Source organism: Micromesistius poutassou (assembly GCF_964030765.1).
Source record: "Micromesistius poutassou genome assembly, chromosome: 3".
NCBI classification, from domain to species: domain Eukaryota; kingdom Metazoa; phylum Chordata; class Actinopteri; order Gadiformes; family Gadidae; genus Micromesistius; species Micromesistius poutassou.
In genome coordinates, this window is record NC_140273.1 from 8702195 (window position 1) to 8729269 (window position 27075).

At 41.5% G+C, this 27075-nt stretch overlaps 1 protein-coding gene across 1 annotated transcript in view; it reads left to right on the forward strand.

The window, feature by feature from the left end:
- Nucleotides 1-27075, forward strand: part of LOC311340561 (catenin alpha-2-like) — a gene marked incomplete at its 3' end in the record, with an annotated part of 172241 nt that overhangs the window by 11941 nt on the left and 133225 nt on the right. The window contains exon 2 of the mRNA XM_084465424.1: nt 6273-6379. Within this exon, the coding sequence (XP_084321550.1) occupies nt 6273-6379 (107 nt within the window). The remainder of the gene's footprint in view (nt 1-6272; nt 6380-27075) is intronic.

The following is a 27075-nucleotide window of genomic DNA, read 5'->3' on the forward strand; positions in this document are numbered from 1 at the left end:
CTTTCTCTTTGAAGGCCAAAGTGCTGTGTTGGATCTGAATCAACGCCCCTACACTGTGTTGATATTCAAGGTCCAGGAATGTCAAAGAAAGCAAAGCAAATAGTGACCACTGCCAGGTCAGGGTATGGGGGGGGCGCTTCCCTACCGACATGCTGCCTATGTCTGTTGCTCGATTCAGATGCGGTTAGGTCACTGAAACATGTGTAGAGGGCACTTCTGATCTAAATACCTCAGACACAATGCATTCCTTATGTGAATGGATAAATAGAAGTATGAGGAGATCCATTGTCAGGCATTTTTGCTAGATTTTAAAAAATAAATAAATAAATGTATTTGCCATAGTTGCATGTGGTCACACAGATGAAACATGCTGGAAACCTATTGTTTATCCAGCCACACTCACGCACACACACACGCACCCACGCACACACAGATCAATGGGTGAGTGAATGAGCGCTGGACAAAGGAAGTCAGCAAGCATAGTCTTTGATGGACTAACTAAAGCTCTGGCTGCACCAGGGGCTTATGCTGTTTTCATCCCTTCGGGTCTACAGCCTTCTACAGAAAATAGCATTCAGGCCATTTGGAAGGAGAACTTTTTTAGTTTTTAAACTCAAAATGTTGACGTTGGACTATTTTAGTAGTAGTAGTACTGGATGAAGCTGAAATTGACTTTCGAGAAAACATTTGGAATGACTTGACATTTTGTTGTGAACATTTTGTTAGTGAAGTTTGGTATAGATTTGTTTTATTTTTCATTTGCTCCCCTTTAGGGCCATACGTAGACATAGAGATACACAGCAGGGAAACAAAACATTGGTAATTCTGGTTGAATATGCTTGCATGTCTGCAATAAGAGCACTCAATTATCCCACTTCTCAGCATCATTGGTACCTCTTTGGCATGACGCCAATGAGGGTGAACACAGGTGAGGTTTCCATTTAGGTAGGGGAAACTAACAGACGGCGGTTTCTATTTAGTTCTGTTGAATCGTGTATGAATCTACATAATTTAATTGGACAACACTGAGCACTTTAGGACCCTGAAGGCTCCATCTTGAGCTCCACCTGTTGAAATTCATAGTTCTCAGAACATTGTGTATTTGTGACCAGCAATGGCCAGGTAGAGATTAGCCCCTTGACTAGAATAAACTAGTTTTCTTGTTTGATATTTGAACATCTCCAAGATTTACCTTTATGATTTGGAAAGTCTGTTTACTATCAACAATTAGGAGATCTCTCATATTCAAACTAAACTAGGCTGAGAGAGGGTCATGAATCGTAGCGTTTACCTCAACCTCTACCACAACGCAATTTTCTTTCTCTTATTTCCTATGAATTGTGCACGCCAACCAGCTTCCGACAGGAAACGGATATCCCTCTATCGGAAGTCCTCCATCTCTCCCGCCTCTCCCCAACCCCACCAAAGCATGCTCGGGAGTTCCTTTGTCTCTTTCGCCAATCAGTCTCACACGATCACCACGCTCCAGGTGTTCTGAGAACGCCTTCGGAATGAGGCTAGACTTGTACTATTTTGTGGAGTTTGATGCAGTGGTGACCATTTTGATTATACTTGTAAATTTATATGTTTATTTTAATGATCCTTGTTTAGATTCCAGTGATGCACCCTCTGACCCAGTCGTCTCTACAGCTGCTCTCATTTTAATCCCAGCCTCAAACCCAGTCACAAACCCAGTCACTAAGTAGATCTTTTTATTTGTTTGTTTACTGATTTAATGAACAGCTTTTGGGCACGTAAACGGGTCTTTGGATTTGCCAAAATTGGTTTGATTTAATCCAGCATCTCTCTCTCTCTCTCTCTCTCTCTCTCTCTCTCTCTCTCTCTCTCTCTCTCTCTCTCTCTCTCTCTCTCTCTCTCTCTCTCTCTCTCTCTCTCTCTCTCTCTCTCTCTCAACCCTAAGATCTTAGCTACAGCACCTTTAACAAGTCTTTACGACAAGGAAATCATGTCTCTGAGGCCAGAGTCAACATCGCTCAGCTAATGAAATATCTCATCTTTATATAGTTCTCACCAGGGTCCCAAGTGTGGTTAGAGGAGCATGACTTCCCGAACACGCTTATCCAGTTCTGTAAAAATAGAAACATTGAGAAGACTATCTCACTCACATGAATGTATAATGCATGATGCCTGATTATTTTTTTATTTTACTATCATTTGACCATTATTTTTAGCTGAATTAGCACAATTTGTGAAAGGCAATTACAATATTCCAGTGATTGTTTTTATAGCAATCTGGAAGCTTTATTATTATTATTATTATTATTTTTTTTTACAAATAATAAATAAAAGTTATAATTAACTGTGTATACATCATAATTCTTTTTAAGTAGCCACTACCATATATTTAGGGTTAACCTGTCAAATTTTACTTGAATGCGGTATAACAAAAGGTGTTAATACTTATGTTGTACAATGTTGTACTACTTTGTGATATTGCCCAACGATTGTGCTTCAGCATAATTAGCTGGGTTATCCATTAAAGCCTATAGTAAGAGCATGTGCTGACGGGGAAGCTTGTGGCATTACCACACTGAGACATGCTTGCAAAATGGTGATCCGGTATCCCATCAATCACCTGGGTGGCTGTGCATTGTACAGGAGGTAGAGGAGGACACCCTTTTTCACTCAAAGCTTTCACTATGAAGATGGCCACTACTCGTAAACAACCAGTTTTCCATGTTTCTGTCGGTCTTCGATAGACTCAGGGCAATGGCCAGTGACGGACTGGACGGTCTGGCATTTGGGCAGATGCCAGAAGGGCCGCGGCTTCTCGTGGGCCGTTTTGCCTCTCGTGGGCCGTTTGGGCCGGCTAATCACGGAGCGGCATGCTTGTTGGGAATCACCGCCCCCCCCCCCCGTCAACAATCGTGTCCGCGCGCAACCAACCAACCCCCCCCCCCCCACCCGTCAACAATTACACCCGGCCGGTTATAATGCGCAAATGCCCGGGCCGTTTTTTGCTCCCAGTCCGTCACTGGCAATGGCTATCTATGTATATTGTCTGTGATATTTAGTCACATTACAAAATACACCCAACCATTGAAAACATTTCTCACAACAGGGTAAACGTAGAGCTTGAAAAAATACTGGCTCTGTGTGGACCACTGTGCATGGACAAAAAATACTTCCCTAGACTAGTGCACACTTTAAAACCTTGCTGTTATGTTCCCATTATTAATGCTGCACCAGTGTTTACCCTGCTGGGACCTCTCTGTGGAAACGGTCCATTCATTGGGTCCAGTAAAATAAATGGCTTCTTGCTTCTTCTCTAACTCATCACATGTAGTTTTTGCTTATGTTTACAAATGAGATACTTTTCCTCACCTCTGTCGAAGACGGATCCCAATATGGACAGTGAACAACAGTTGCATTAACACGCCCCTCTGGTATGTTTACTCACACTGTTATTCTCTCTCTAATTCATCAGCGGCAAGTTGACTCCCTGCCGGAGATCCTCTCGCCTCTGTTGAAACCACCCCTGTGTAATGGAGGAGACTTGTGCACCCCCCCCAATTTGATTGTTATGCTCTTTTAGTGGAAAGATCTGAGTTCATTTGGATTTTGTGAACAGTCACTTGGAGCTAGGCTCTGTCAGCTCATTGGGAAGCAGTGGAGTGATTTAAGACCATTTAAGAGAGGCATTTAATGACATCAAGCGCTGGGCTCCATAAATCAAGCCGTCAGGCGTTGTTTGTTTGATGGCATTAGGTAGCTTTCTCTAATGAAGTTGGACTACACACCCGGGCAACTCGTCTCTCCTTAATAATTTAGGTGCAGAAGACATACTCCTCTGATTCCTATGAATCCATCCAAGTTCCTTCATATATGGTTTCCACTCTGTCACCTCTTGGATATGAAATATCATGTCGCTTCTCATTTAAAAATAGGTAGTTTACCTTTTCCATGAATATCAGAAATTAGTACCGTCATACTCATGCTAATGGTACAAATGGTACCACAAAGACAGATTAAATGTGTTGATGGTTGGCTACATAGTCACTAGGTATTTCTGTAGTAATATACATCATTTTAGATCATATCGACTGCTCAGAGAGATACTGTATTGTTGAGCGTATAAGTTTATTTTCACCGTGTATAACCATGGCTGAAAACTGAATGTAAAGGCGGCTATATATAGTTTTTCAAAGGTATCAAAGCATCAATATTTAGACTTAATTCAAAGAACATATAAAAGTTGATCTAAAATCATTCTAAATCTGCTAATCCTGCTCGTATCTCCAGAGTTGGAACGAATTTGTCAACAGCCAAAGTTTTGCACTGTGAGAACATAAATGAAGGTTGGGTTGTATGGCTTCATCAATAATGCAGAGATGTTGTACCACCGCCCAGTTTAGCATCCCCATTCCAGGCCAGAACGGAGGGCCGTCTGACCCAAATCTCTCCAGTTTTATGCTCATCCTCTTATCCAGTTGTCCTTCTTGGCATGGGATGTGGACTGGGTTTATGCAAGTGTTTTCGTTGCATGCTTATAAAGTAATTAATTGAGTAAAAGTTATGTTCAGTTTGGGGATCTGTGTGTATGAGTGCAGGTATCACAAGTGCACTTTTTGCAATCATATGTGACTCGTACTTGTCATATGTGAACTTCTTTTACAATTCAATAGTTAAATAAAGATGTTATAATGTCAAAGAGCAGTTTATATGTTGACTGCTTCCAATGTTGTGTTGGTCATACTATAGAATGATTTATTGCTTGTTTAGAACATAAGGAACTTTATTTCCCCAAATCGTTCAGCCCTGTCGTAAAACCATCCTAGACTCTAGATTTTGTGATAAACAGAGAAATTTGTAAATACGTGGAATTTTCGAGTCTCTGAAAACACTAATGTCTATTGCATGAAGGCATGCAATAGAGATGCATGCATTCATTGTAAGACAAGGTTGGTAAAATCTTTTCATAAAATGTGCAACAACAAACCTTTATCTAATCTTAACTGCGCAAAGGAAAGCTATCAAAATTCGAATTGAACCCTGTGGCTGTATGTATATGCATATTACTGTAGATACAACTTACAAGTCCTTCAAATGAGAACTCAATTCAGCCCCAATGACGTGGCACTAAAAGTATGTATCTGTTACTTCATTTAAATGTATCTATGTCCTTCACTATCCTTGATTGAGATTACTTGTGCCTCCATTTGGTTACAATCAACTAGTGTTGTGAACCATGTGTGTGGAGATAGCATCATAAGGGACCCAAATACTTTATTCATATATTAAATAGCATAGAAAACACCATATGTATTCTACTTGTAATAGAATTGCAATCACACAAAAATGACATTGCCGTTATTAGTCTTGCTATTGTGTTGTTAAATGCAACCCACACAGTTTTAGGAAACCCTGTTTAAAACTCGATGAGCTGATGAGTTCATTCTTTTCAGAAACAAACCACCAAAACACCACCCTATGAATCCCCCTGTCCCCCTATATAATGCAGTATGTGCCAATTTCTGTAGCACAGCAAGACCATGCCATTTCATGTAAATGCCATGAAATGTAATTGCTGTGTTGCCTTTTATCCAATTGAAAAGCTGGCCTTAATTACCTGCATGAGCTTTGTTATGCAAATTACTGTACCATTCTCAACGATTAGTCATTCCCTTCTGTTTGCATAAATTGTAGAAGAAATCATTTATGAATGTCACAGATTAAGTATCTGTAGCAGTTACAGCTGTCAGAGAAAAAATGCTATTTTCAACTGATTTCAACTGAACTTATAATTTACTGCTTTAGGGGCAGTGCATATGCAATGGTTCATCATAGAGAGTAAGTGTATGTGTGTGACAACACAGTTACCAACACTTTATGAATGATGGCCAATGTTAGATATTTTTAGCATTAGAATCAATGTGGAGAAATATCATGGATTATTTTGTTTTAGATCCAGTCCTATCTGGATCTAAATCCAGTACTTTGCATGTTGGATATGCTTCCAAACAGAATTCAATCCAAAGTATATCTGTACTTATTTTTCTATTGTGTCAATGGATATTTAACAACATACTGTGGTGCTATGCAGAAAATCAAACCATTCTTCGTGTGCATTGATAGATTTTTAATTGAACAGTGTTAAAAAATTTGATCAGCTATTATTTAAACATAATTTACCTTCTGTCTTTTATTTCATGTTCTTGTTTCCTCGTTCCTTCAGTGGGCCTTGTAAGCTCTAACTGTCTTGTACACATTCCTCTCCCTGTAACTGTTACGTTTCTCTTGATTCCCATCAGAAACCATGACGACCGCCACGTCCCCCATCCTCTTGAAATGGGACCCAAAGAGCCTGGAGATCCGTACCCTGACAGTAGAGAGGCTGCTGGAGCCGCTGGTCACACAGGTAGGATACCTGACATAATGGACTGCTACTTAATGGACTCATAAGTGATGTCATTAATATGCCCATATATGGTGCCACAAATGGGGATATATGGTACCATATATGGACATGGTGTTATGTATGGGAATATATGGTGGCATACTGTATATGGAAAAACTGAAAAAAAAGAAAAAAAACACAATAGAATGCTCTCACTCCTAGCAACAAGCTACTGAGGAGTCTCGTTAGAATAATAACTGTTGTTAGCCCATATTCCTCAGGTTGCCCTGCCAAAAAGAGGTACAGCTGAATTCAGAAGATATCCATAATGTGATTTTATGTGAATCACATCGGCTGGGATGAGGCCCTGTTGGTTGGAGTCATCAGAATATTTATGAGATGGTAACTCTTTAGGCCATAGGCACCTGAGGGGACCTGGTGACTCTGTCCTTCCTCTAGGGCTTGTATGAGGTGTTCAGGGTTTGGAGGGGCAACATCACTGCATTAGAAATGGAAATATGAAGTTTACTCCCAGCTCAGGACTTGCCCAGCATGTTCCCCCCCTGGTCCTCTACAGACTATCAATTCTGGCCACGGTTCAAGCTGGTAACTAGACCCAAACCTGTCAATTTTACCTGTCATTGCACTTCGTGAAATGGCATTTGTCCATTTTATTTCCGTAACACGTGACATTCTTAATGTGACATACAGTTATAAAGAACAGAGGCCTCCAAGTTAATGTTGGTAGTATTGATTTGAAGTGGTGAGGAATCATCACAATCACATTACAGGCTTACGGATGGCTCTTGATGGCGTCATGTTTAAAGCTCAAGTATTTTCCAAGGTTATTTACATGCCAAACAAACCATTAGTGTTAAAGATCCCATGGCATGCTACTTTATGAATGCTTTTATATAGCTGTTAGTGGGCCCCAAATACAGTACTTGAAGACATTCAAGAAATTCAGCCTTGGTGCAGAATTACAGCCTCTACGAACCAGTCCCACAATGAGCTTTCCACAAACGTGCGGGTCAAGGTGGAGGGTGGGGGTGTGGCCTTGAGCAGCCACGGTACCATGCGCTAGTGTTTACAGTGTGTAGTGTTTTCGCAATGGCGAGGCACCCACACCGCTGCCGAGGCACCACTGCCCCGCGGCAGTGGTGCCTCGTGGCGGTGGTGCCTTGGCAGCGGGCAGCGGGGCTCTGGTGGGAGACAGTCGCGGGCAACAATTCCTTTCTCCTTTCTCCTTTCTCATATCGCGGTTCATATACTTCAGGGAATCAAAGCCAAAGTTCCTTTCCCCCAATTCCTTCTCAACCATGGCTGAGCCCACTACGAGTCTCGTTGTGGAAATACCAGAGATGTCAGAGAATCCGACGCAGTCTAGTCTTTTCACCAAATGCAAGCTTTACGCAAGCTTGCCTTATTGTGTTGCGTGTTATGTGCCATAACACCAACAGCAGAATGGTTATCCAAATAACAAAGAAGTGTACAAAACTTGCGTTACAGTATGTGTACACACACACACACACACACACACACACACACACACACACACACGGCGCTCGCTCAGTCGTAGCTCATGGTCTCATTGGCGGGCCAAATTCTCTGGGCGGGCAAAGCAGAGAAAGGTGAGGTAACCTGGCCCCTTATGACGACCATGAACCAAACTCCAAATCGGCATGTTTGAGCTTTCATTTTTTCAAAGGCGGAGCAGGATACCTAGTGCTCATTTTACACCTAACGCCATTTCTAGCTACTGGGGGACTAGGGATGTAACGGTATGAAAATTTAACCTCACGGTTATTGTGTTAGTGTAACAGTGTTTATATTTATTTATATATTATATTATCAAAAGTGCAACTTTTAACATCAACATCAATCCAAACTGGTTTAATCCAAACATTCAAGACATAAAGAACAATATGTAAACAATTACTCTCTCTCCGTCTCCCGCCGACACTTCCTCCGCAGATCACCGTGACTGCGACCGCCTCCTCCTCCTCTCCTCCGCCCTCCCCCGCTCAGCGCCCGGCTACAACCGGTAGCGGTTGTAGCGGTTGTATATATATATATATATATATATATATATATTTATATATTAAGTATATGCTACATATATGCTACACGTGAACCTCCTAAGATGGCACAATTTGATATCTTGGGATATTGGGCAATATCTCATGATTGAGATCTCAAACTCGGCATATTGTTTTCATTGCGCGTGACGGTCGTCTCATCACACTAATAAAAACAAATAAACCGCTAATAAACAAATAAATCCCTGCAAAACGTGTTATCTTGTTTATTTTTGGAGTGTTCACGTGTAGTATAGTAATGATGTCTTGAGCGCTGTCGTCTCCTCCTTCCACCATGATTCCAACTGAAAGTTAAAACATGTAGACTACAGTACACCTGGGCGGCAACTTCAGGAGACTCGGATGAAGCGCTGGGAAGGATTTAAGCACACGGTTTCCACACCGCAGGCACGGTTATCCACTGAGATAATTTGATTTGAAATGAAAATGGTAATTGTTATTGACATTTTTAATCAGGGTTTACCGTTACACCAGTAACCGTTACATCCCTATGGGGGACCATAGGCAGGCTAGGGGAACTCATTAATGTTAGAAAACCTCAAAGTGAAATTTTCATGCCATGGGACCTTTAAGTATTAGCTGACACTTAACTGCACTCTGTCTTTTCATTGACATTTTAAGTTATTTGTGCTGCTGCCTCCGGATGCAGGTGTCAGGGGGGAGCGATAGCTGCTTGACCCAAGAGCAGAACACAGAGGCAGGACAGGAGTTGGAGTGAAGGTGAACAGGTTTATTTGTTGTAATCAGGAGTGAGGCAGGGTGGCAGGTTGGACAGTGGTGCGCATCAGGCTGGAGCAAGTGCAGCAGGCAGGCGGGTGGTGTTGATCCAAAAACTACAAACAAAAGAGAACAAAGGTGAGGCACGAGATTTCAGCAGGAGAAATATAGGCTAGGAAGTGTCGATACTAGAGCCAGGTACGACTATCTACCACGGTATATCGAAGTACGATCTGGCGACGACTGCAGGGAAACCAGGTGTATTTGAAGGGGAGTTGATGAGTTGATGCAGGCCAGGTGTGAGCAGTTGAGTGGCAGGCAAAGCCCAGAGACAGAAGCCGTTTCTCAATTCGCGTTCTCGTCTGTACTCGTGTACTTGCGTTCTCCTGAAACGTCATCAGTGGTAGCCCAAGTACTGTTCCAATTCTGAGTACGCGAGTACAGTCGTAAAACCCGGAAGTGTTCTCGATGCGTTCTCGATGAGGCCGTTCTACCGAGGATGCATCGTGTGGACTTGGGACCGTTAAATATCCCAGGATGCATTTCGCATTCCCATGTTTTAAAATATTAGTATGAGCTATAATAATAGGCTATATATAGGAACATTTTACATATATAACAAAACTGTAGGCCTATTCATTCAAAATATTGACATACTATTTTAAAATTAAAGAGGCTGGGGTTTTGTTTTATATAATTTGTTTATATTGTATACGTCGCTGATAGAGGAAACCCATCGCAAGGGCAACGAAAATCCCGGTCGGATCCATCCGATCGTGTGTGTGTGTGTGTGTGTGTATATGTGTGTGTGTGTGTGTGTGTTTTTCTATTCTAATATGTGTAATTTCTCGCTCATTCGTTATTATTATTATTCATTATAATAGCCTACTCTCCAACTACATAGGCAGTTAGGCACGTGCATCTGTACCCTACATATAAAAAGTCGTGTGTATATAAATACACACAACAAGCATATATTTTCATTCAAAATATTAACATACTATTTTTAAATGAAAGAGGCTGGGGTTTAGTTTTATATAATTTGTTTATATTGTTCAGTATGCCTACATGAGGCCGTAAAGCAGTTAACAGAGCTGAGGTGGTGACGTCATCGAGTCCGCTGCTGTTCCAATTGCAGGTGCATACTCGCGTCCTCAGAAGTCTGTACTTCGAAGTCCGGACTTGCCAAGTACGTACTTCCAAGTCTGCGAGTACGTAGTCCGCGTGCTTGGTATTGAGAAACGGCCAGACAGTGGGTGTGGCTGACACTGGAGGAGAACACAGCATAACAGCTGTGGCTATGACAGCAGTTTATCACACACAAACAAGTTGAATACAAAACATAATATGATTTTGAGATTGCATTATATTTTTTTGGTTGATTCCATCTTTTTGTGCTTTTTTATCTATTCAAAATTTGTGCGACAGGACAGAAACCAGTCATGGGATACACGTTATGACAGATTTATGTCCAAGCCCCCTGGCTCTATCAGAAAGATGTAGCCAAGGGAAACAGAAGGACTGTTGTTATTGGGATGGATCTTTTGATGTTTTGATATTTTACATCTGAACCTGGCAATGGAGATTCACAGCGAAGTAACTCTAGCAGGAGAGCAGATGTGTGTGTGAACAGGGAATACAGAGAAGATGAGAAGACTATGGGGCTCTGGGCTACCATGAAGCAGGCTGCACTCCACCAAGGCACTCCTCCAGGGAACTATTTGGCTAAGATGAGAGTTGAACTTACAATGACATCAGAGTACTCAGCTGCCTCTGTTAGGATCTGTATGATGGCTCCCAACACGTCTTCATGGAGTGCAGTCCAAAAAATCGGCTTAAATATAAAGCCAGCAGAGAAAGTATGCTTGCACTGCCCTCTGTGATTTTGTCTTTTAGTCAAGTTCGGCCTCATTTATGGCTATCAAATCACTTCAAATCACAGATTAACATAACATTAATGACATAAATGATGCACATATCTATCTGAAAGGTTCTGGGTTTGATCCCAAAGGAAATGTGTGCATGTGTACGAGTGTTGTCTGTTTGGTGCGAGTGCTCCCATGGTAATACAAGTGTAGGCCCAACTTCAGAAAGAAACTACTATCCATTGTGTATAATACTTACATATACATGCTGGTTACGTTTACATTGACATTCATTCCTCTACTGCAGCCCGTTTCAGGCTTGGCTTTTTCTGTCGGCCTTGTTAACAATATAGTGGAATTCAGTATTTCACGCTGTACAGCTAATCTCACTATGAATTTCTGTCATCTGCATTGTCCAATTTGATCAGTTTTGTCTAGATTAGTGAACACAGATGCTAGAAGGGAAGTGGTAGTCCATGCAAACCTGCCTTGACTCCAAGCATCCGAAATATAACTATAAAGCTCAATAAGTAAAAAATAAAACTTGGTTTAAGGGAACTCACCTGTACATAATTGAACAAACCGAAGTGTAATTAGTTTGGTGATGACTTTACTCTGAGCCTGTATACCTGTCAGCTGAATGCTGTGATAGCCCACACGAGCAGCCATGCAAATGACAGGTACTCATCAGAATGAAGAAGGCAGGAAGACCTTTTCCCTCCCCCAACACAGTGGTTATTATTAATTGGTTTTAATGTAATGTCTAAATCCATTATCTATTATTCTGCATGCTGTTGTCAATATTCTGCAACAGAGATGAAAAATGCACACTAAAAACAGCCACAGCAACAGCATAAGCCCAACGGCCAACAGCGGTACAAAATCAAATCCTGGGTGCACCGACAGTGAGTAGGATCTTTAGAATATATACATGACATTGTGATTGTTTTTGCTGTCTGTTTGGATGATTCAGTACATTTGTCGGAAATACAGGGCTGCCTCTGGAGGATAGTTTGACAAGCCCATCCTTACAATGTTTGAGATAGCAGCTCCCATTTATCAACACGCATCCTGTCCTACAGGAGTGCCAAGCTAACCCCCTGGCTAAAACTAACAGGCTAGACATGACTCAACCATCCAAGCTAGTCCAGGATTAAAACTACCAAGCTTACCCAGGGCTAAAACGATTCAGCTAGCCCAGGGCTGAAACGATCCAGCTAGCCCAGGGCTAAAATGATCCAGCTAGCCCAGGGCTAAGGACTCAACCTTCCAGGATTTGAATTGGAGTGACCTGTATATTTGTCCTGATGGGAGCTGTAATGTTTCAAATAAGAAGGAATTGCATATATCTACTATCATTAGAAGAGAGATAAAACAACCTGGCAATTTCAATGTATTCTCAAATGTTAATCTTAAAGTGGAAGTTAACCCCCTGTTTCAGCTTGCATTCAAACAAAGTGGGATAAAAAAATTAGTTCTAGGAAGGATAGGAGATATGTTATCTCTATGGTTACAACCCACGCCAACAGTGTGATGAGTGATGTAGTAGGCCTATTTGTGATGCGTCAGCCAAAATTTATTAAATTACTTATTCTAGTGACAAAATGGCATAGGTTACTATGTTGAGGATCATACAGGACAATAAGGTATGAAGCAACAACAATGAAAAACAATTTATGCCCTTTAAGTAGCTGTTTGTCCTAAAACTTCAACCTTAATGTGTGCATTCCTGCGCCTTAACAGGGCTATCCAAAAGCTCCCCGCTTTGTATTCCGGCAGGGAGATTGCACTGGGCTTTGTGAGATTGGTGCTCATAAACCACTTACATGTCATCGTCCTTTCTGACCTTCCGCAATACCACTTGTGATTATGCAGAGAAATCTCCTTTGTGATAAAGAGATTTCGGAAGAAAGGGAGGTTAGGAAAAAGAAGAGTGAAGGGGAGGGAGAAAAAAAGCAAGGGAGAGATTGAAGGGCAGCAGGAGAGAGCAAGAAAGAGAGAGAGAGAGATGGAGAGAGAGAGAGAAACAGCGCAAGGTTTGGCAGGAAGGAGCTAGACAGACTCGAAGTACAATGCGGTACACTTATGTTCCAAGCCCCCTAAAAACCCAGCTCGTCGCTTCAACCCTCTGTGTTTGAAGCAGGATTTAAATCCTTTTTTTTTTCTCTCTCTCTCTCTCTCTCTCCCTCCCTTGCTTTATTGGAATTGCCTTTTTGTTTTCCTTCCAAACCTCACAGCTTATGGCTAACAAATAGAGTGGCGTGAGCCGCTGACATGTCGCCGTCCTCCTCACACACACCAATGATTTTGTGTGAGACGCTGCGTTGGAATACCGTGGAACTCAATCGACTCAGTAGGCGTTGTGTGACTTATGCTCTATGGTCTTGATGTGTAACATAATGCACCTCGGCTGATCTGTTTGTGTGTCATGGTGTTTAGGTTCATGGTTTATGCGTCACTGCTTGTAATGGATTTCTTCTTTAATTGTTGTGCTGTTTATTTGATGCACATTTGGCTACCAGTGATGACCTCGCCACTCTTGAGTGAATTTTGCATTGCTTTTTCATGAAGCTAAACTCTGTAACCTGTGGTGAGCAGTGTTCCTGCAATAAACCTTTTTTTTTGTATCATTGTAGACAAAAAACAATCTAATCGGAAGAAAAACTTTTCAAAATAACTTAGGTTTGAGTACTGTTGAAAAAATGTATGTGATGTATTTTTCATTATTTTTGGAACAAATAAAAAATGGTGCGTTTCTATAACGATGCTAGTTAGGAACCTTCCAACTCTTAAAATTGTGGTTGGCCGTTTTTGCGAACGTCAAGTCAGGTTTATATTGTATATCCCTTTCATACACAAAAAGGCAACTCAATGTGAAAGTAGAGTCAGGAATAGCATACTATAGTTCTAACCAGTTGAGGCGCCCCCTCCGTTCCCCACATAGCATCCCTTCATGTCTTTGTAGTGAGAAGCTCAGCTGAGGTGAGCTGTACTGGGCTGGTTTGCTTTCTTTCACACACGGTCAAACTAGGGCCTGGGAGGACACGTCCAGGCGGTATGCTCAGTCTGGCGCGGCAGCATCCGTTATGCATGCGTGAGAGCCAACGCTGGCACTTTCCTGTAAATAAAGAGGATGTGGCATTTGATCCTGTTCTTTTAAAGTGAGACCATCTCCAAGGACAAACTGCATTCACTGCATGGAGAGAAAAGTTGCCTCATTGAACACCAGTTCTGCGATTCTTCAGGGAATGACATTTTAAATAATAATCCATTGTCAACCACAATTCAAATGTTCCATTATGTATTTTACTTTTGCAATAAATTCTAACTTAAATTAAGATGTAGGGACCAAAGAAGTCTACTTAAATTCAACCTACTCATCAACCAATCGATGGGTCGACTGAGTGCCATAGTACAATCTACCTGGTAGCATAAATATCACTTAAGTGCTGTGTGGAGGAAGTTGGTGGGTTTGGGATCGACTCTTTATTTAAAACTTTTGGTTTGTTATGGCTGAACTTCAGAGTGAAGCGTGCCGCACACTAGACAAGGCGCCACAGAGTGCCGTGTCAGGCAATGTCGGGTTGTAGAAAGGACAACATACATCGATCTAGGGTGCCTCTGAAATGGGTGCCGAGGTCCCAACTCTGATATGATCACACTCAAAGCCTATCAAGCCTATTGTCTTCCTTTCGTTGTCAATGTTGTTGTCAATTAGTTTGAAGCTGAGTAAATGTTCAGTAAGATAGCAGTCTCCATAACGTAACTTCCTATCTTATTAATATTTTATCATCGTCGTCGATGTTCCTTCCAACACAATGTAGGGTAATCATTCAAAAACTAATGAGTAAATTAACCTGCGAACCGTCGACCTCATCTCCATCTAAGCAGAAACCACATTGGAGAGAGGCGAGACAAGTGAAACAAGGACAGATGAAATGTTTTCCGGTCCGTTGTCAATATTGTGCAGCCAGCGCTTGGTGCTTTTGTCCTCAGGTTTGAGTCAGGGGCTCAGTGCTTTGCACATGAATGATTCGGTTCTCATTCTCTAAGTACTGCAAATGTTTCCGCTGGTGCCTCTGTGGAGTTGGAGTGCTGAGCCATCACTTTGCTGCTGCTCATTGAAAGTTATCATAGGGCCTCATATACCATGATAGCACTGGGGAGGAAGGATCCCGACAAAGAAAGTGAAAGTGAAACCAATCAGTAACTCTGAAAGAAGCAGAATGAAAGGATGTGGGGAACATAATGTTGTGACAATATAATACAGTACTGTGACAGTATTGACTGCAGGAAATTATGTTATCAGCATTACTTTTGGCTCAATACAGCTTGATAATGAGCACTGGATCTACATCATGAATAGAGAAAAGACTGCATGTGCAACGAACACAATCTGAGGTGTATTGTACATTACCAAAAGGCACATTTTACAATGCGTTAAATATGATGCCCTCACGTAGGGCCTTGTACTAAAGCTCAACAGTCAACTTGTCATGTTCTGCACGTAAATAAACCTTAGAGTGGAGAACTGCATTTTGAAAAGAGGTTCTGATTGGATAGGTCAAACACTGGGTGCTTCTCAGCAGGAAACCAGATCCAAAATTGAACTGTAATAGGAATTTAAAGGAACGCTCGAAGCAATCATGTTGAATCACAGGGTTGTGTAAACACAACTCTCTCTCTGTCCCTTTTACGCTTTCTCTTGCCTCCCTTTCAATCATCATTGAAAAATCATTGAAAAGAATTTAAAGCTGTGCTTGATATTGGTTTGGCAGAATATGTTCTGTTTGTGCATAAAATGAATGTACAAACTAGAGATGGGTCAGAATATTTGATTATTCGAATATTCGTTCCTGAGGGTCAAAGTCGATTTTTAACATTTGGACCGTTAACATTTTTTCCCATTCAAATAAACAAGAATTAACGGACAGAACTAATGTTGGTTCTGTAGCACTATTAGTTTTTTCATTATTATTAATCATGTACAGAAAAACAATATACACAATACACAAGCATAAATATTAATATATATGCATACAACACAAACACTGATCACTGTTAAAGTTTGTTTTTTTGCGTTTAAGATATTAAGTGATTTCTTGCCGATCTATGGCTGCCTTTGTGAATGTCGGCACACATCGAATAATCGATTATTCGTTCATACCACCCACTGATTATTCGACCATGAAAAATTTGAGTTATTCACATCCCTAGTACAAACACAACATATTCATGTATTAATGTAGTTACTGTAATTGGTAATAGATAGGGATACACAATAACTTTTTTTTTAACCGATAACTTTCAGCTCTTAAAGGCCAATACCGATAACGGATAACACACACACTTATACATATATATGATCATGACCTATTAATACTATGAACAAACTCAAAAACCTCTGCATCGATTGATGAAAGATAGGAGCATGAGTTACAGACAAATAGAAGAAATGACGAAGAAGAAAGGCATCGCGAACGACTGCGTTACCGGAGAAAGAGAGTGTCTTTTTCTGCTTAATTTCACATCTAACAAACACTAGGACAAATGTAGTTGATTTCTGTGTTTAACTGAGAAAACAGGAAGTGGAAGGCCGGGACCCTATAATGTTCAGCTAACTATTGTCAATAAGAAGTGTTACGAAAGTGTATGTGTGTGTGTGCGGGAATGACAGTGTGTGTGTGTGTGTGAGTGGACGAGCGAGGAGAGCGAGTGGTAGCGTGTGTCAGTTTAGTGAAGTAATGAACGAATCTGGCGTGTCTGTGCAAACGTGTACTGTAAAGTTACTGAAACTAAGAATAAAGTACCCAGCCTGTCAATAATCGGCCGCTTCATTCCGACCATATTCCGACCTATAAGCAGACCCACTGCTGGTCAAAAGGAAGGGTGTTACCCCAGAGAGAACATCGACCCTGGAGGGAACGTCTCCCCTGTGCTCCTCGACTACGGTCCGGGAGCCGACAGCAGGAAAGGTGTAACATAAAAATAAAATAAACATTTTCTATATACGCGTGCAGTTGTGAACTCGTATTGTATTGTAATTGATTGTATGATGTGTACTTTTAGGGTTATGATAAGACCTATCATTTAACGATATCATAGTGGGAGCGGGGCACTGAAATTATATAGGCTATGTTATCGGGGCTATTCGTCATGATATCAGACTTATCGGAATGACGTAGTCATTTCTGTTATCGGCCCGATAATAATCGGCCTGCACCCCTAGTAATAGGCACTGGCCATTATCAGCATGTTGACTGTGGTTGGCCTTTTTATTTTATTTACTTGATGACTTCCTGCCAAACAGCCCCCCTGATCAAACAAGAGGCTATGAATTCTTGGTTTGTTTTGGAAGTTGTGTCTAATTGTGTCGTAAATGTTTTTCACAGGACTGCTGATAGAAGTAGTACTGTGAACGCTAGGGGTGTAACGATACACAAAAGTCACGATTCGGTACCTCGGTTTTTAAGTCACGGTTTGGTATGTTTTTCGGTACAGCAGTTTTTATTATTATTAATTATTATTTTTATTAAACAATTGGATTTTGATTTGAATTGTATCAAAAAAATGCCTAACACAAATGAAAATAAATACTTTTTTTTTTCCTGGTACATACCGAAATGAAACACGCATCGAACCGTTAGATCCGTACCGAAGAATTTTGGTATGAATGAGTGTATCGTTACACCCCTAGTGAACGCGCACCATTTCAGCATGCTAGAAGGTTGATTTAGTACTTATTATGATCTCCCTCTGCTTTAATCCTGGTTTTGGATGAGGGCCGTCACCGCTGGGATGCTGTTGGGGCTTTAGGTCCAAGTCCTCTTTTAGCTCTGGGGATCCACGATTAACCCCTCAAGCTACGCTGCTGAGGGTTGGGGCCTCTTTGGTTGCCCTGGTAGCCTTTGTCATGACTTCTTTCATGGTGAGAGGTCAATACGCATCTTGCCAATTGGTGCACTTAACAAATTCTTAGTCTGAGAGGTTTCATTTAGTCTTTTTTTCTATTTTCTATTTTGTGTGGCGTACAATCAAATCAGCATTTTGTACTGATTGCTACTTAAGTCCAGACACATTGAGCCTCGGGTTGATCATTTTAGCTGTCATGACAAGTACCTTTTATTTACATTTTTAAGAGAGCCACATTAGACCTGACCATTAGCTGCCTGCAATGAATTGTGACTGTGTTTCTTTTGTTCAGTAATGCACCCAATGTCTGTCCATGTTTGGTGTTGAACGGCTCTTTTGTCTCAAACGAGGTGAACATTTATCTGCCTGGTGTGACGACAAACAGCTGGCGGCATGCGTCTGTACCTCTGGAGGTGCAGATCCTGGTGGCTCTGCCCTGCCATCAAGTGTGGAGGATCCGTAGCGGACCTATATTTATGTGGCTATGGATGTTTTTTCTGCTCGCCCTAGCTCCCTGTGGGTGCTGCTGTTGGCCTCTGTGCTTCTGGTGTTGTGGTCAAGCAGTCTGCACCTCCTGGTTCCTCTAACTGTGCGTTCACACCGCACTTCGCCCCGCGACACGTTTCAATGCAAAGTGAACATAGACACGCGTATCGGGCAAATTTTTTGTCGCTGAAACCCGCGACAAGATTTGATTGACGGCGCGACATTTTTCCACGTCAACGGCGAGCGCGTTCACGTGTATTTGCAGCGCGACAAATTCGCTGAAGTTGAAATATTTCAACTTTTCCGCGGCATTCGCGTGAGACAGCCAATCAGCGTTCACTCCCTGTGGGTAACGTGGGTGAAGTAACGTAAAACAGCCAATCAACCGTTCAACCGGCTGGGCCAACCGTTCCCTGCACTCCGCAGTGAACCGCAGCTTGGAGGAGAAAGTGATTGTTGCCGTTTGCGACTCCCGGAGCTCTATCTATATATATATAAATATCTATATAATATAAACATATATATAATATCATGGCACAAGTGCGCCTCCGGATTATATTATTAACCTATAAACGACGGGCATTCCGACGTCTCTCCCTCTTCCACAACAGGTGGAGACACGCAATGGTGGTTATCTCGGCCATGGTTTATGAGAATGAATTGGCATAAAGCACCGTTGGCGGGCAAAAGACGTCGTCAGACAAAATTCGCTGCGCGACAAGTTCGCCTGACATAACTGCACACATAACTGCACAGCGACAGATTTAGATTTGTCGCGCAGCAACATTCGCCTGTTTGCGCGAACAGGCGAAACGTGTGTCTTTTGGTGTGAACGCACAGTAATTCCTAGACAACTCCAGCGCTTTCTTTTTTTTAAAGTTAGAAGCATTATAAAAAATGGAAATGTTAGGTGTAAGGCGAAAAATGTTTTAACATTTAACAGGTGTAACAATGTTTTGTTTTGATGAAAAATAAATCTTGTAAAATGAAAGTAAAAATGCTGATTTTGAATAACTTGATGTAAACAGATATTTATAGAATACTAAATAAATTAAATCCAGCAATCAAAAAATCGTATTTGTATCGTATCGACCAATAATCGTGTCGACCAATAACTTCTCATAAACAGTTTGTACATTTGTATTTCTCTTTAATAACCTAGTCTAATTGAATGCACTGATTAATGTACCAACAAAGAAGTTAAAACGAAGGAAATGTATTCTGAACAAGGCTAATTCTTTTTTAGAATTTGCGAATTAAAAGAACAATGTTGACAGCTGTTGTTGACGACCCACGATGCTGAGGGTGGACGATTACTCAACATTTCTCCCTCACTTGTATATGGTAGGCCTCTCTCTGTCAAGGATGCTTCAGAGTGTTGGCATTGACCAAGCAGTGGCACAGGCTGTACCTGCTGTTGGATTGTGAGTCATGTTGTCCATGAAATTAACACCAAACTGAGTTTTGATGTAGTATGACACGCTGCTGGGTGCTTTTCTTTTAGCTTTCCCCTCTAAATGGAAGTTTTGATGCATGGCCTGTTCCCTTATTTGATAAATGCATTCATCAACTTGGAGCTTTACAGATGGCCTGTGGTGCGAAAATCCATTTCAGCCTGTGTTGTATTTTTCACATCCATGTTCAAAGTAAAACAGAAGAGGTGGAGTGTTCCTGGTCGAGACTCACTGTTTACAGCATATTCTACAGAACTCAAAATCCCACATATTCGAGGAGTATGTACCTCCGTGTTGTGTTATCATCATTGAGGATTTGTAATCAATGCTGTTGATGGTGATGTCTGAAACAGTTACACAACACCAAACCTTTGAGCAATGGTGATATTATGACTGAAATGTTGACCCCGTCTGTTATTGTGGATGTTGTAGATTATTATTTGCTTGCTGAACCAATCCTTTAGTTCTGCACACATCAATGCATTCCTAAGCACACCCATATACAAACAAACTGCACCATGGCCCCAGGAAGATGGAGCCATGGGGGAAACAGCGGTACGGCAGTAAAACTGCAGCCTGCCTTTTTAGGACTCCCTCCTTGGTTCAAACACCTCCCTATCCCCCTGCCATCTCTCTCATATCACAGCACAGACACTTCACTCGACGCTTGATTTGCTAATTACTTCGTAATTACTTCAACAACTTTGAGGTATAATTTAGTCTTCAGTGATCCTATTACTTCTACTACCTGCTGTTGGTGTCACTGTCAGTATTATCTGACACTATTATTATTCATATTATTAAATACAGCTTCCTCCAGTGACCTTTAACCCCCTCCACCCTGGACCACCACCCATACCTTCCTGCAGCCATGCAACATTTGCACTATTCACATTTATACTAATGTCCATACTGTATGTATCAAACCTCTAGTGCATTCATATTTTTACCACAATCTATACTTTTCATATCTTTTCCCTAGTTTATTCACAGTATTCATATCATACCTCATATCAAATTCTGTATGCATCTTACTACTATTACTGGTACTTACTTTATCTATACTTTACCATATCTGCCCTATGTACTGCCATTGCTGCTCATATACATTTAATGTATATTTGTTATGGTTTTCATCACCATTGCTCTGTTGTCAATACTGTGTAGTCGACAATTTTCCACTATACATATGTACATACTCTGCATTTACTGCATTTTTTGCACTTCTCTAATCTTTTTATTGTCCCAGTACATGTACTCTGATGACAATACTGCTGAATCTTGTCTTATCTAATCTGATTCATAATGCAATCTCTTATAGTGAGTATCATACTAGCAAGTTTTTGGTAACCCACAGAGTTGGCCTTTAGTGGAAGATGCACCCTGCTGTTTCTCTTTTTCTTTGGGCTCATCCATGTGCACACAGGCACATGGATACACACACACACACACACACACACACACACACACACACACACACACACACACACACACACACACAGTCAGAGGGTTTATCCATAAAAGTAGACTTTGGCGAGATTAGATCCTCTCACTGCATCCCTATCATAATCCATTAAGCCAGCGGGAAGAGAGCAACGCTGTATTACACAGATCTTATGTGCTATGCCATTTCACATGGGCCTCTTGACACATCCCCTTGGATGACCTATACATCCAATATTCCACATCAAATCCGGATGGGAGGGTCTGCTCAGGTACAGCTGTGAGAACTCAATGGACACACTGACAGACTGTCACTCTCGTCATCTTGCTGTCGTCCTTTAAATGATCCACCTGACTTTTCTTTTTAGTTAGTTGAAGATGCATGATTCATTTAAGAAGTGAAAATTCATTTTTCATGGACTTGCAGACGTCCTACCACCTGTCTGTCTGTGCCCCTACCCTTAGTGTGTTTGAATCTGGATGACAGAGGATTTTCTAAGAGGCCTTGCATGACTGCTGCGTGGTGAGTGGTGAGCGGAAGGGATGTTCAAAGGTAGTTCTCCGGACTCTCCACGATAGGAGGATCCTCCAGTGATCCTGAACATGGGAGGGTCAAAGGTATCAGTAATATAATCAATAGTATTAAGGGACTTATTCACCTAGTGGCCGTCTCGGTTCTTAACAGCTGGTGGGTAAACTAAATGTAAGAATCCCAAATCAGTTCCTCCATCCATCTAGTGTTCTAGATGAAAATGGCCACTAGGTGCATAAGGCCCTGTGGGATGGGTCTTTTGCTTTTGGTATATGGTCAAGTCATGAGGGTGGTCAGAGGTGAGAGATTTACAGACTGCAAAGACCTTGACGTTTTAATGGGTAGTAGACTGGGTCATACTTATTTGTACACGTAAAAGATAAATCCTATACTAATGAGGTTGATGAAGTCAGGGAGAGCATGGGGAAAAATACCTATTAGGATTCTTAACCTGTAATGTTTTCATAGTGCCTTTGACTTTGTTACCTTGCAGAGGGGAGCTTATAGGGCATTGCCATTGGTTATATTTAACTGCTTTGTTTTCTGAAATACTAATCTAGGCATCTGCAAAAGCAGATGCGAAATATCAACCTTCTAGATTAATTGATAAACATTTTCTCTGTTAGGCAGGTCAAAAATTTACACGTGTCAGTGGATTGAATAATTGCCCTCGTACCAAGATATGAAGATTGGCTCGGCTCATCTTGCGTTGTTTTGTTCAATGTCCTCATCCTGGCAGTACGCTTGAGCTTCATGTTTTGGGGGATTGTTTTGGAGTAGACAGCTGAAAACACAATTGTAATTTTTTGCATGTTTTTTGGTGGTAATTCATCTCAAAATGTAGCCTGGAAATCCAGTCCCAGCTGTAGGGTCTGGCAACGAGTAATGAAAATGGCCCAACTCGAGGGGCGGCACCAAACATGCATTTGAAAATATCACTTGACGCAATTGGATAACACTACGACCAATCAGAAGAATACAATGGGTGACGTAACCAGACCAGCGGAGCTAACCAATAGATACGACTCTTGCCGTATCCGGTTGGTAAAACAGCAATGCTTTTGGCCTACCTATATCAGATACATCGATGTGATTGGTTAATGTTCTGGACCAGGGGAAGGGGGGAGTGAGTATATTGCTCGTTCCCAGATTGACTCGCTGAGCAAATTCAAATTGTGGTCTTGTGATAACTCTGGATTTACAGGGTACTCAAAATGTGCAAATGCAGTGGAAAAAAAACTGTTTATGTGGGTTTTTGTGGCAGGAACCTTTAAGGGGTATTGGATGTTGTGTGTTTTATTTGGATATGGAAAATACATGGAGCGAGTGACACATTTGCTGGGTGCATCGGTAAGAGTACGTTTTATCAGTGTGAAGCTTACATACAGAGATGTTGAGTTGGAAAGTAGGAATCTTCAGAAGTTGTTCCGAAGCAGTTGTTTACATCAGCCGCCTTTTGAAACACTCGCTTGACTCTTCTCTTTCTTTTGTTTGATAATGCAGCTGGCAGATTATGCAGATCATGGTTTCATAATAGAGCGCTTATCTCTGTCATTGTGCCAATGATCTATTGTGTGAATAAGTCTTGACTTTTGTGAAAGTCCTGTGACTGCAGTACACTTTGCTAAGCATTTGTGCAATCGGTTACAAATACGGGGTCCGGTCTCGCTGGGACCCATCCAGGCCAACGGGACATAATGCAGATGACACATGGTGTGTTCAGACTGTCTTTGTGCCATGACCTGGTACTGCAGTCCATGACATACTGCTATTTTAATCTGTCTGACTTACACGCATGCATGCACACACGCAGTCACACAGAAACACACGCACACAGAAATGCACCCACACATGCACACTCACAGACATGTATGCACATGCACATGCACCCACCCACACACACACACGTGCACACACACACTAACAGACAAGCACACACACACACACGCACGCACACACACACACACATGCACACATGCACACACACACGCATAGCAGCAGACCCATAGCAGCAGCTGTGATCGCAGGCCCAGCGAAGCTCTCTTTCATGTGTCTCTGGGCTCTATCTCCTGACACCTGGCTGGGTCAGCGATGCATTGCGCCCGAGGCCCTGAACACGGCAGCCATTGACCAGCACCGTTTGATCACCTGCTGCAGCTCTGCCTTCCTACCAAAGGACATCCTCAACATCCCCACCTGACGCACTGCCCTGTCTTCGATAGGTCCCGATATTTCTCTTCTCCACTCGCAAACACACCGAGTGATCTGGGTGAAAGCGCCTGCTGATGAAATAAGAGAAGCCTTCGCTGCTTAATGGGCTTGTCATGTTCTGCCAGAGCCCATCCCAGAATTAAGATTCATGATCGCAGCCACAAGCCACAGATAAATAATATATTGTGTTCACTCGTGGATGTGAGTCACTCACTTTGTCAGAGTATGAGGCAATATTGATTCTGCGGATATTGACTCGGCAATTGTTGACCCCACAGTCTTTACCCCGATAAGATAGCAATTTATATGTTATTTAATCCTGGTACCATCAGATCGATATAAGTCTGCTATTATTTATATTAATAACATGAAAGAGAAATGGCTTTTTAGTTCAACCAATGTGGGACGATCGGGATTTGATCAACCACTAGATGAAAATTACTTTTCTCTTCCGGTTTCCAAAACTATATGGCAAGGTCCGCGACCAAGTGGAGAAAGAAATCCATACTATCCATACTGGAAGTAACTTAAAAAAAAAAAAAGATTTTGCATTTTTTTCTATTGCAGTTTTGCTCAATAAATGTTCTTAAAATACTTCTGTACTATGTGAAATATTTCCTAGTAATACAAAAATACAGTAATAGCTGCATAACCAGTATTTTACCCCTTCAGAAGCATTTATATTGAAATTAGAATATAAAATTAACATACCGTGATATAATACCGTTACCGTCTATGCCTCAAATCATACTGTGATATAAATTTTAGTCCATACCGTACAGCCCTAGCCTTAACCGATACGCCAATACCGATTTTCTTGAGCCGATGTTTGGAGCCGATACTGCTTTTGCTCCCTCAATTTACATCATAAAAATTACACAATGATTATAACAAATGTTACAAGTCTCAATTTAAAAAAGGAACATTTATTGAACTGTCTGTAAATCATGCCGGGAAAGAATATATATAAAAAATCATGTTCAACGATAGACACAACAATGTAAAATGAGGGAGAGCGAGAAATCCTAAGGTTGACTTTTCAGTACATACGATGAGGTCAAGACTCGATACGACCCCTTCCCTTATTCAACATGTATAACCAGCACACAAACAGCCAATATCTGAATATATAAATCATGTCTGTTAGTGTGTCCCCCCTATGCCAGCTCCTCTCTAACACTATGTCATCGCTCCTCCACCCATCATCCGTGAGCAGTAGTTGTTGAAGCGTTCATTTGATGCAAACTAAAAGAGTAAGGTGTGCAGAAATAGCTTTTTCCCATGAATTATGTATCACCACCATGGCTCAATTTGTAAACTTGCCCATTAGTCTGTCAACCCTCACATTGAGTTAGTGCCTTCTCTGAGGAACTGCATGACAGTGATGTTCAGGCTGCAGGTATTCAATTATTTGTGTATGCAAGCTGCTTGAGAACGGTAGACAGTGTTGACTCCTTTCAGTGGTAAACGTTTGCTTCCCTCCTCTCTTGATGAACTTTTGATTTTTGATGTGCAGCGTTTACATAAGTCTTAACCATTTGATTGGTTTTAATGAATGCACAGATCCTAGCTGCAACAATGGAGAGGACAAAAACGTGTTAGTTCATTTTGGACCGGACCTCCGCTTCAAGTTGCTGTAGCTTTGATTCGCCAGCTGCAGCTCGCCGTGCAGTGAGGAGGGGGTCAGTAAGCTATGCAGTGTCCCTTGGTGGATCCGAAAAATATACAAACGATACCATACGTACTAATAAATATAATTTGTCCTGTCCAAACTTTTTAGTCGGGAGTAGCACCGTCTGTGGCCAATTACATCTCTTTATATTAGCCATGAGTCTGAGCTCTGTTCCTGGCATCCTGTCCATGTCATACTCCTCCTCTGTAGTGTCAGACACTGTCAAGAGTAATTTTCACGCTTGCTTGAAGCTCTCGTTTGTCAGAGGCATGGTTTAGCCTTTCAAACATTTATCTCCCCAACATTTTGGGTCTCTTCCCCAGAGTGTGATGCATCAGGCTGGTGGTCCCATGCATGAGTCGCATGTGTTCCCTTCATATGATATTCTGGCTATTGGTAACCAACAGGGCATGCAGTTTTGAGTCATTTGAAATGTTCTCATATATTTTGAAAGATAATAAAAAGAAGCCTAATGATAAAATTAAACGGCTCTGTTCGAGCAAGGCCTTGCACTGTGGTTTATCAGTTTGCCTCTCATCAGGCTAAAGGTTGCTCCTTAAGTATGGCAAGGCAGTCAGCAAAGTGCATACATCGTTCATGGCCGTGTTTAAGCGTGAATGACTCTAGAAAACCTATTCACCTGGCACCTGTGGCTGTTAATGAAAGTGGGAAACATTACAGACAACCACGCAGAAGAAGAAATAAATGTTTCCTTCCAATGTGAGGAAGATTTAGTTTGTCTATGAAGCACGAAGTGAGATTTGTATTCTGTGGGTCGTTTTTTTAAGATTAACCGGAACCTCAGGGCACGTCTTGTAAAAATTGAAACCACAGTTAAATGAGGACTCCCTTGTTACTCCTTCACTAAATAATTAATGTCCAAGTTGTCTCACTTAGTTTAGACGCTCATCCCCAGGTTAAACCTGTCTCCCTCATGAAAGAAACAAACAGACCTGGGTGCGATCATCTTCTCCGCAGGTCCATTCCACATTCCCACTTCTTTGAAGCCAGTTTGTCCCTGAGTTAGGCCTGGGCGATATGGCTGAAAGACATATCACGATATAACTTGATCATATTGATCGATAACGATAACTATTGATCATTTTAATGACCTAAAAAGACTAGGAATTACCATGCTGGATTTAAACACTTATGTTTAACACTTAATATGACCTTCCACTGTTCTTCATTGAAAAATACTCCAATGTCGATCCAACAATGAAAAACACTCAAATATTGTAAATAAGTATGGAACCGTGTTTCTGTAACAAACCCAGCTGCTAGATTCGGTGGTCCGGTCTCTTATCGATATATATTGAACATGTT